At 38.0% G+C, this 12,187-nt stretch overlaps 1 protein-coding gene across 14 annotated transcripts in view; it reads right to left on the bottom strand.

The window, feature by feature from the left end:
• Positions 1-12,187, bottom strand: part of FREM1 (FRAS1 related extracellular matrix 1) — a 167,416-nt gene that overhangs the window by 105,575 nt on the left and 49,654 nt on the right. For all 14 annotated transcript variants that reach the window (XR_011995551.1, XR_011995553.1, XR_011995555.1 and 11 more), the window contains exons 7-9: positions 10,336-10,444; positions 7,474-7,605; positions 6-350 (exon numbers count right to left, since the gene is read on the bottom strand). Coding sequence is in view for 5 of the 14 variants with exons in the window: in XM_072728241.1 (XP_072584342.1) it covers positions 6-350; positions 7,474-7,605; positions 10,336-10,444 (586 nt within the window). In the remaining 9 variants the exon portion in view is untranslated. The remainder of the gene's footprint in view (positions 1-5; positions 351-7,473; positions 7,606-10,335; positions 10,445-12,187) is intronic.

Genomic DNA, 12,187 nt, shown 5'->3' with positions numbered 1-12,187 from the left:
CTTACCTATCAGTCCTGGCCCTGGCTTCTTCATGATCTCTCCAGCCTGAGGAGGTTTCGTGATATTAAAGTAGATGTAGTCATCACTGGAGTCCATGTCTGATGCTCTCAGCATAGAACTCTGGATCAGTATGATCTGCCCTTCCTCCAGTTCAATCACAACATTGCTTATGAGAAATGGGGGACTGTCATCTTTGGGCAAAATGTTGATGGGAAACTTATGGCGGATGCTGTGATGGCCATCGAATATCCTGAAGATCACAAAATCTTTGGTGGAGTCACTATCATCATGATGATAGCGAACAACTCCAGCCTGAAGGTCAGCCACAGTGAAGAGAAATCCTTTGCCGCCTGATGGAGAGAGCAGAGATGGAGCTGACTGAATGAGGGGTGCAGAAGGAGCAGCTGTATTGAAAGCATCTATAAAACAGGGACAATGATACATACCTCATATTCCCTAATAAGGATGAGAGAACCTAAAGAACAGTAAGCCTACAAAATATGTTAATTATTATCAAACTCATTGTTATCATCCTACATGGCAGCACTACTTAGATGGGCAATTTCGAACCAGGAGCAGCAGTACCATCTGGGAAGTCATTAGAAATGCCAAGTTCTGGAGGTGAGCCTCAGCAATCTGTATTTTACCAAACTTCCTGAAGAGTCTGACACATGCTAAAGTTTGAGAATCACTTGCTTATTGACCAAGAACTAGAGCTCTGATATCAAATGGCCCAGGTTCAAATCCCAGTTCAGTCACTTTTTAGGTACATCGCCTTAGACAAGTCAACTTATCTAAATCTCAAGTTCTCCATTTGTAAAGTGGGAATAATAATTGTACCTCATTTCATAAAGCTAATATAAGGTAGAGTATGTATAATGCTTCGTACAGTATCTAGGACAAAGAAAAAAAAATATTAGTACTATTTTCTACCTCCTCTGAGCCACAACATCATCATGGGCTACCACTCTACTCTTCATTTCTACAGTATTAATAAACATTGCTTTACTCTGCATAAATGATTACAATTCTTGATGGCAAGTGCCCCAGTATTCTCCTCATACTGTTTTTTTTGTTTGTTTGTTTGTTTGTTTGTTTGTTTGTTGGGTTTTTTTTGTTTTGTTTTGTGTTGTTTTGTTTTGTTTTGTTTTTTAAAGATTTATTTATGAGAGAGAGAGAGAGAGGCAGAGACACAGGAGGAGGGAGAAGCAGGCTCCATGCCGGGAGCCCGACCCGGGACTCGATCCCGGGACTCCAGGATCGCGCCCTAGGCCAAAGGCAGACACCAAACCTCTGAGCCACCCAGGGATCCCCTTTCCTCATATGTTTTAAAGCCCTCACTGGAATAAGTGATTAAACATTTGTATAATAGATACTACTGGTTACTTGCTCAGTAGTTACTTTCTGATTTTTCACCAGTATCAGAATTCTAGTTTTATTTGGAATAGCAATATGATCATTTAAAAATACTCAGGTTTCCACACTTCATTCCATCTAGGGGGTAGTACGTGACTTGGTAGATTTAAGTGGAACCCACGTATAAGGTTCCAGCAAAAAGTTATTCAAGAAAGAAAGTTAATTGACGTAACTTGTCCCTTCTCCTTCTTCCTTCCTAGAATGCAGACCCAAAGTCTGGAGATATAGGCACCATCTGGTGACCACTGTCAGACCAGAAAGAGGTCCTGGAATCATGGATCTAGAATGCCTACCTCTGGGCAATTTGTCACATGAGGAAAATAACTCTTGAATTTTTAAATAACTGGGTTATTTAAAATGGAAAATGGGTTTCCATTCCATGCAGCTGAATATCCACCCTAATTGATACACCCAGGCTTATGCTGACCTCCTACTTTCCTGGGATTGGGCAAGAGAATTTATCATTTTATTTTTTATTTCAGAATTCCTAATCACAAATGATAATAAATAAGAGCTCTCTTTCTGTTTTATACTTAGGAATACCAAGAGTATAATTGAATTAATTCCTCTAAGCTCACTACAAGAAATGGACTATATTATCATATGATATGAATATTATTTTTATTATGGCTAATACCTTGTTAACTACCATCCTTATAATTATAACACAGTTAACATAATAACACAATGCTACTAACAATATAATATCAGAATGATTACCAAGTATTAAAAAAGCAAAGTTTTTCTGTTTCTCATCACAATTTTGTGAATCAGGGAAATATTTTGTCTTCCAACTGGGATAAGATCATCAGTTTAAGCATATATTTAGAAGGAGATCTGAGATTTAAATGGTGAGCCAAGCACGAGATGCTACTCATAAAAGGTCATCCAGAGGCATCTGGATAGCTGAGTCAGTTAAGAGTCTGACCCTTGATTTTGATTCAGATGAGGATCTCAAAGTCCTGGGATTGAGCCCTGCAATGGACTCACATTCAGTGGGGAGTCTGCCTGAGGTTCTCTTTCTCCCTCTCCCCCTGCCCCTTCAATAAATAAATAAACAGTCATCCACTGATGTGAGCATCCTAACACAGACGCTAATGGCTTTGAGATCTCCAGATTTTCTAGACATGACAATTCATTTAGAAATGAAGCCTAAGACAGAAGGCTAATTTGAACAAATTATAGCTAAAAACTTCCCTAATCTGGGGGAGGAAAGAGACATCCAAATCCAGGAGGTACCAAAACTCCCATCAAAATCAACAAAAGCAAGCCAACACCAAGATATATCATCTAAAATCTGCAAAATACAGAGATAAGAAAAGAATCCTGAAAGCAGCAAGGGAAAAGAAATCCCTAACTATAAGAGAAGACAAATCAGGTTCACAGCAGATCTCTCCACAGAAATCTGGCAGGCCAGAATAAAGTATCATGATATATTCAACATGCTGAATGAGAAAAATATGCAGCCAAGAATACTTTCTCCAGCAAAGCTGTCATTCAGAATAGAGGAGAGATAGAGTTTCCCAGACAAACAAAAACTATGGGAGTTCATGACCACTAAACCAACCCTGCAAGAAATACTAAAGGGGACTCTTTGAGTAGGAAAGAATGACCAAAAGCAACAAAGACTAGAAAGGAATAGAGACAATCTCCAGAAACACCAACTGTACAAGTAATACAATGGATTTACAATACAATATAAATATAAATATAAATAAATTCAAATCTATCAAAACCACTCTGAATATAAATGGACTAAATGCTCCAATCAGAAGACACAGGGTATCAGAATGTATTAAAAAAACAATATCCGGGCAGCCCAGGTGGCTCAGCGGTTTAGCACTGCCTTTGGCCCAGCGGTTTAGACACGGGATTGGGTCTCACATCGGGCTCCCTGCATGGAGCCTGCTTCTCCCTGTGCCTGTGTCTCTGCCTCTCTCTCTCTTTCTCTCTCTCTATGTGTCTCTCATTAATAAATAAATAAAATCTTAAAAAAAAAAAACAAGATCCACCTATATGCTGCCTACAAGAGACTCATTTTAGACCTAAAGTAACCTGCAGATTGAAAGTGAGAGCTTGGAGAACCATCTATAATGCTAATGGATGTCAAAAGAAACCGGAGTAGCCATACTTACATCAGACAAACTAGATTTTAAATTAATGACTGTAACAAGAGATGAAGAAGGATATTATATCATCATTAAGGGCTCTATCCAACAAGATGATCTAACAACTGTAACTATTTATGCCCCCAACTTGGAAGCACCCAAATACATAAATCAGTTCATAACATAAAGAAACTCATTGATAATAATATAATAATAGTAGGGTACTTTAATACCCTATTTACAGCAATGGACAGATCACCCAAGCAGAAAATCAACAAGGAAACAATGGCTTTGAATGACATACTGGACCGGATGGACTTAACAGTTATATTCAGAACATTTCATCCTAAAGCAGCAGAATATGCATTCTTTTTGAGTGCACATGGAACATTCTCCAGAGCAGATCACAGACTGGATCACAAATCAGCCTCAACAATTACAAAAATATTGAGATCATATCATGTATATTTTCAGACCACAACACTATGAAATTTGAAGTCAACCACAAGAAAAAATTTAGAAAAACTACAAATACATGGAGAGAGAAAAAAATCCCTTTGAAGAATGAATGGGTTAAACAGGAAATTAAGGAAGAAATAAATATATGGAAAGAAGTGAAAATGAAAACACAACAGTCTAAAGCCTGAAATGCAATGAAAGTGGTCAAAAGAGGGAAGTATCTAACAATATAAGCCTTCCTCAAGAAACAAGTCTCAAATACATAACCTAAAAGAGCAACTAAAGCCAGTAGAAGAATGGAAATAAATGATATAGAAACAAACAAACAAAAAATCCACTGTAAAACAGAGCAATGAAACCAGGAGCTGGTTCTTTGAAAGAATTAATAAAATTGTTAAACCCCTTGCCAGACTTATTAAAAAAGAAAATAGAAAGTACACAAATAAATAAAATCACAAATTAGAGAGGAGTGATCATAACCAACACCACAGAAATACAAGTAATCAAAAGAGAATATTATGAAAAATTACATGCCAACAAATAGCAATCTGGAAGAAATGGACAAATTCCTAGAAACATACAAACTGCCAAAACTGAAACAGAAATAAATAGAAAATCTGAACAGACCCATAACCAGCAAAGAAATTGAATTAGTAATAAAACATCTTCCAACAAATAAAAGTCCAGGGCAAGATGGCTTCCCAGGAGAATTCTATCAGACTTTTAAATTAGAGTTAATACCTATTCTTCTCAAATTGTGCCAAAAAGTAGGAATGGTAAGAAAATTTCCAAACTCCTTCTATAAGACTAGCATTACCTTGATTCCAAAACCAGATAAAGACTGCACTAAAAAAGAGAATTACAGGCCAATATCCTTGATGATGCAAAAATTCTCAACAAGATACTAGCAAGTCAAATCCGACAGTACATTAAAAGAATCAGTCACCATGATTAAGTTAGATTTATTCCTAGGCTGCACTGGTGGTTCAACATTTGCAAATTAATCAACATAATATACCACATAAATAAAAGAAAGGATAAGAATCATATGATCCTCCCAATAGGTTCAGAAAAAGCATTTGACAAAATACAGCATTCATTCTTGATAAAAATCCTCAACAAAGTAGGGATAGAGGGAACATACCTCAATATCATAAAGACCATATACAAAAGACTCACAGCAAGTATCATCCCTAATGGGGAAAAACTGAAAGCTTTTCCTCTACGATCAAGAACAAGACAAGGATGTCCACTCTGACCATTTTTATTTTACACAGTACTGGAAGTCCTAGCCTCAGCAATCAGACAACAAGAAATAAAAGGCACCCAAATTATCAAGGAAGAAGTAAAACTTTCACTATTTGCAGATGGCTCCATGGAGAAAACTCAAAAGTTTCCACCAAAATATTGCTAGAACTGACAGATGAATTTAGCAAAGTTGTAGGATACAAAATCAAGGTACAGAAATCTGTTGAATTTCTATACACTGATAATGAGGTAGCAGAAAGAGAAATCAAGGAATCAATCCCATTTACAATTGCAAAAAAACCCCTAAGATATCTAAGAATAAACCTACGAAAGAGGTACAAGATCTGTACTCTGAAAACTACAGAACACTTATGAAAGAGATTGAAGATAACACAAAGAAATGGAAAAATATTCCATGCTTATGGATTGGAAGAACAAATGTTAAAATATCTATGCTACCCAAAACAATCAACATATTTAATGCAATCTCCATCAAAATACCACTAGCATTTTTCCCAGAGCTAGAAAAAAACAATTCTAAAATTTGTATAGAACCACAGAAGACCCTGAATTGCTAAAACAATCTTGAAAGAGAAAAGCAAAACTGGAGGCGTCACAATTCCAGACTTCAGGCTATATTACAAAGCTGTAATCATCAAGACAGTATGGTACTAGCACAAAAACAGACACACAGATCAATGGAATAGAATAGAAAACACATAAATGGACCCTCAACTCTATGGTCAGCTAATCTTTAACAAAACAGAAAAGAATATCCAATAGAAGAAAGATAGTCTTTTCAACAATTGATGTTGGGAAAACTGGACAGTAACATACAGAAGGATAAAAATGGACCACTTTCTTATACCATACACAAAAATCAATTCAAAATGGATGAAAGACCTAAATGTGATACAAGAAACAATCAAAATCCTAGAGGAGAACACAAGCAACAATCTTTTTAACTTCAGTCACAGTAACTTCTTACTAGACGCATCTCCAGAGGCAAGAGAAACAAAAGCAAAAATGAACTATTAGGACTTCATCAAGACAAAAAGCTTCTGCACAGTGAAGGAAACAATCCACAAAACTAAAAGGCAACCTACAGAAAGGGAGAAAATATTTGCAAATGACATATCTGATAAAGGGTTAGTATCTAATATATATAGCAAACTTGCCACCCAAAAAACAAATAATCCACTTAACAAATAGGCATAAGACATGAATAGACATTTTTCCAAAGATCCACAGATGGCCAACAGACACATGAAAAGATGCTCAACATCACTCATCACCAGGGAAATACAAATCAAAACTATGAAGAGATACCACTCCATACCTGTCAAAATGGCTAAAATGAACAACATAAGAAAGAGTAGATGTTGGTGAGGATGTGGATAAAGGGGGACCCTCTTGCACTGTTGATGGGAATACAAACTGGTGTAACCACTCTGGAAAACAGTATTAAGTTTCCCCAAAAAGTTAAAAATAGAACTACCCATGACCCAGCAATTACACTACTAGGTATTTACTCAATGTATACAAAAATACTGATTAAAAAAAAAAAGAAAAAAATACTGATTCAAAAGGGTATATACACTCCGATGTTTATAGCAGTATTGTCAACTATAGCCAAATTATGGAAAGAGCCCAAATGTCTACCGACTGATGAATGGATAAAGAAGTTGTGTACACACAATGGTGTGGAATACACACACACACACACACACACACACACTGGAATAATACTCAGCCATCCAAAAGAATGAGATCTTGCCATTCGCAATGACATGGATAGAGCTAGAGTATATTATGCTAAGCAAAATAAGTCAATCAGAGAAAGACAAATACCGTATGATTTCACTCACATGTGGAATATAAGAAACAAAACAGATGAACACAGAAGGAGGGGGAAAAAGAGAGGGAAGGAAACATTAAGAAACTCTTAACTATAGAGAACAAACTGAGGGTTAATGGAGGGGAGGTAGGTGGAGGATGGTATTAAGGAAGACACTTGTGATGAGCACTGGATGTTATATGTAATTAATGAATCATTAAATTCTACTTCTAAACCAATATTACACTATATGTTAATCAACTAGAATTTAAATTAAAACTTGGGAGAAAAAAAGAGAAAGAAATGAGGACCAAAAGATGCTATGTACATCCTGTTAAATATGATCTGCCTTTGGAGACACTATTTCTTGGGTTCTCTTCTAGGTTAGAGAGGCTGATATTTCACCTCTTAGTGTAAGTCGTCCATGCTGCAGGCCGCCCACCGTGACCAGCTGGACAGCATGGATGTCATCATTGTCGACAATCTGAAACTGTTCCCAAGTGATGGCCCGAGATTGCCCCTCTAGAAGACTCAGACCTACAAGAGAAAACAGAAAACTGTCCTGAAAGTTCTATGACATGCCAACATGCTATTTTAAGAAAAGATTAATGAATTTTCACTCACAAAACTAGTTGAAAATTGTATCTTTGAAAGCTTTTCAAGAAATTGGAATTTAGCTTTTATTTTTGGTAATATTTTCTTTTTCTAAGATTTATTTATTTATTTATTTATTTATTTATTTGAGAGAAAGAGTGCAGAAGGGAGAACCAGAAGGAGAAGTAGAGGGAGAGGGAAACTCAAGCAAACTCCACACTCAGCATGGAGTCCTATGTAGGGCTCAATCTCATGACCCTGAGATCACGACCTGAGCTGAAGCCAAGAGTCAGACATTTAACCAACTGCACCACCTAGGTGCAGGAAAATATCCTTTTCATACTATTAACTCCAATCTGACAACTGGTTCCTTATATATCCATTGGAGGCATGGTGATGCCAGAATATAAATATTAAAGGAAAGAATAGATGTTCCCAGTGTTCTCTCATTCAAAAATGTCCACAAGGAATTTTTCGAAGATGGCATCCAGGTAATTTTAGCGAGCAAAAGAATCATGGATGGACTGGGTTACACTCGCTTTCAAACCTGTCCAGCTTTCCCTGCCTCCCTGGCTATGACCATGTGCCCCCTTTCCTGCAGCAGCAGCCCCACAAGGGTCCCCAGAGTCCTCACAATTATAAAGTTCTGGCTGCCACCTTTGCCTCATCTACTGATATGGCTGGTTGCCTCAACCATTCTCTTGGGCAAGGGCCAGGTTTTGGCATGACTTACCCTTGTGACCATGGCCAGGTCCTACACCAGGGGACACAGGGAGTTTGTGTAGTAGTCACAAAGAGGGGCCAGGTAGCACATCATGGACATGTGGGGAGTCGACATCCATTGAGGCAAACTGACCACAGTGAGACAGGAGATGGAAAGCAGCTAAGAGAGAGACTATTCACCCCTTCCCCATCCCACCCCTGACTGACCACACACAGTGGTTCCATCTCCTTCTGGAGACACCAGCATGGCTAACAATCAACTTCACTTTCTCATAAACTTTGTCATGCCACCTTTTTATTTGTTCCCCACAATTTCCTTTTCCTCTTCTTGTTTTCAGTATAGGGTTAGTTCATATGACCTGCCTCAAGGACTGCTGGCTAGGGAACTTGGGATAGGACATACAGTATGAAGAAGGAGAGAGAGAGAAAGAAAAGGGGGGAAAGAAGGGATGGAGGAAGAAAAGAAAGAAAGAAGGGAGGAAAGAAGGGAGAAAGGACAAGCACTTATAAATAATTTCTGTTAAGGGTGCCTGGGTGCCTCAACTGGTGAAGCATCTTATTACTCTTTGTCTTGGTTCAGGTCTTGACCTCAGGGTCATGAGTTCAAGCCCCACACTGGGCTCCATGCTGGGTGTGGAGCCGACTTAAAAATTAAAAAGAAAAAAAAAGAATCTCTATGACTGTGACTGGTAATAAGGGTTCTGAAGCCAAGAGTGTATGGTACAGCACAGTACCAGGCATCATGGGAGATAGCAGAAGAGCAAACAAGAAGACTAGAAGTATATACAGCAAAATATTAACAGTGGTTCTGTCTTCATGGTGAAGTAAATGATTTTATTGATTCATTACTGTTTCATTCATTTACTCATTACTATCCATTCATCATTGTTACCATCATTATTATTATTAACCTTTCATTCATTCCTATTGTTTAATACACTTTCCAAGTTTTCAATGACGAACATATATTAAGTTCATAATAGGTAAAAATTCATTTTAAAAAAGATTCTCATATCCAAATAGCCAAAACCAGATTTTGAGCTCTCTTAACCAGCTTGAGTTTTACAGATAATACAGAGTATTAAATCTTTATGCTCAAGCAGTAATCCACTTAATATGTGATCATTACTAAACTGCATGTTATCAATTCCTTCTTTTCTTTCATTATCCCTCTAACAGAAGTAGAATGGGACGTAGAACCTGCAAGACTGCTCAATCCATGTTCTCCACACACCTGAAGCTCACACACATACAAACATGTGTGTGGGTACCCTCGTGCAAGGGCATGTGAGTGTGTATGTGTGTGTGTAAGCCACAACCTGAGGACTTAAATCAGACACAAATATTTTCCCCTTAACAGAGCCTACCACCATCACTTATAAGTATGTTTTGAATGCTATCAGTGGGATCAGTGGGAAAGGAGAAAATCTTCATTCACATTCCCCCATGTACATCTGATCTAAATATACACATTGCATTATAAGACCACTCACAAGTGACCTTCTTTTAAAACAAATCAGTTAAAGCTCTTATTCATGTATTATGGCATCCTTGCATGTCCTAAAAACAGGACAATGAATTAGTCTACAGCTTCCTTTCTTCCCTCTGAATAGTCAGAGTTGGAGACTTTTTCTCTCTATGTCCAACTATAGTTCAATATCACAAATAGTCACTTTTTTGCCTCATTCAGTTGAAAGGTGTCCTTCTGGCTTATTTCCTACAAAGGAAAAACTTGGCTTCACCACACAGGAATCCTGGATTTAAATTTCTCACCCTGCCAGTAGGAAAAACAAAACAAAACAAAAACAACCATCTGATTCCCTTAACTTGTCTGGGTTTCAGTTGCTTCATGTGTGAAATGGGAAGAAAACAACCTTTCTTTCCCAACCCATAAACTTTCCTGCCTTCCCTTCAGGGCTATGTTGCTTGACACCCCATACTGAGTTTCACCTGTGTTCCAGGACACTCTCGGGGCATTTGTATCTGCTGTTCTGATGGAGATGTGGACCGTAATAGGCGCACTCCTTTCAAAGAAGAAGTCATAAACCTCCACCTCCACCTGTAAACAAACAATTGCATAAGAATCACACATTGACAATTTATAGCATAAAATACCATTATTCCCTGGGGTATACACTATACACCACAGATGGAGGCAAAACAGATTTAGGTTTCTGCTGTTGCCTGACCCCTCTTTTTAAAAGATTTACTTATTTATTTTAGAGACAGAGAGTGAGAGAGATAGAAAGAAAGAAAGAGAGAGAGAGCAGGGGGAGGGGATGTGGGAGGAGAGAAGCAGACTCCCCGCTGAGTATGGAGCCCATCTCACAACCCTGAGATCATGATCTGAGCTGAAATCAAGAGTTAGATGCTTAATGGACTGAACCACCCAGGTGCCCCACCTGATCTCATTTTTGGCAACCTGAGCTCACAATTTCAGGCTCTAGATCTTATTCCTTAGTTAACAGTATTTTTAAATTTTCCTTCCCATAAAAGAAGCTTTTAACCTGAAAGCAAATATGCTGGAGAAAGATTCCTGCAATTGCTCAGGAGACCAGCATCAGACCAATCCAGCTCTTTCACAGGCATAGGGTCTAGAGCAGTGGATTTTAATTGAGGGAGACTTTGTCCCCCCTCCCTCCAGGAGACATTTGGGAATAGCTGGAAACATTTCTGGTCTCAAAAGTGGGTATTCATGGTGGGTGGTACTACTGACCACTAATAGTGGATAGAGGCCAGGGATGCTCCATGCACAGGACAGACCCCACAATATAGAATTATCCAGTGCAAAATGCCATTGGTACTGCCTGTAAGAGGCCCTGGTCCAGAGGCATCTATTTCTCCAAACATAGTTTTAAATATCCAGATTTTATTTGCCTCCATGAAATCCATCAGTAATAAATGGTGCTATATGATATGGTATTTTTAAAGATTTTATTTATTTATTTATTTATTTATTTATTTATTTATTTGAGAGAGCCCGAGCAGGGGTTGAGGGGAGGCAGGGAGTGAGGGGCAGAAGGAAGAGAAGTTTTGAACCTTATTATGTGTTATGCACACATTGCATGAGATGCTGACATGGGAGGATAACGTATAACACAGAAATGGAAGGCACATGCCTACTTTTGAAAAATGTCCATTTGACAATGATGTCCATTTAGTCATCAGAGAGGATAAATTATCAAATGGCAACATATCAGCAAATACTACCAACAAAAGAAACAGATTCAAGACTGCCAAAGTAACAGACTGAAAATGAAACCATACCCAGGTGGAGATGTCTTTTGGAGATGTAATGTAAATATCTATTAGGTCGAGCCATATAAAATCATATGTCACATGCTCACTAAGAAACACTGTTCTCAAACCAACAGAGTACCTATAAAATGAGTTTGAATTTTCATGGCTGAAAGAACGGACCACCTTGGCATTACAGTCCTCGGAAGGGTTGGCCATTGTTCTGCTCTCAGGGGTCCCACTCCAGGTGGCTGAATGAGCCGAGGGCTTCCAACCCACATAATCTGCAAAGCGTCTAATCGCCACTGAGAAAATTAAAAAGTCACCTTCTAACAACAACAACAACAAAATCACATATTTGGACAGGTTCTGCTTTAAGATTACATTATACAATGCAGGAAAAGACACATGAAGCAGCCTGAGTAGCTGTGCTTTATTTATGAGTTCAGGGTAAAACCAGACGTCTAAAGAGAAATTACTTTATAATATGGAAGGAATGAGAAGTGAGAGTAAGAAAGAAAAAAACAGCTGCCACTTACTATTATGAAAAAAAAAAAAAGCAAAG

Source organism: Vulpes vulpes, chromosome 12 (assembly GCF_048418805.1).
Source record: "Vulpes vulpes isolate BD-2025 chromosome 12, VulVul3, whole genome shotgun sequence".
Taxonomy (NCBI): domain Eukaryota; kingdom Metazoa; phylum Chordata; class Mammalia; order Carnivora; family Canidae; genus Vulpes; species Vulpes vulpes.
Note: the sequence above shows the minus strand (reverse complement) of the source record. Positions and strands in the feature narration are given on the sequence as shown.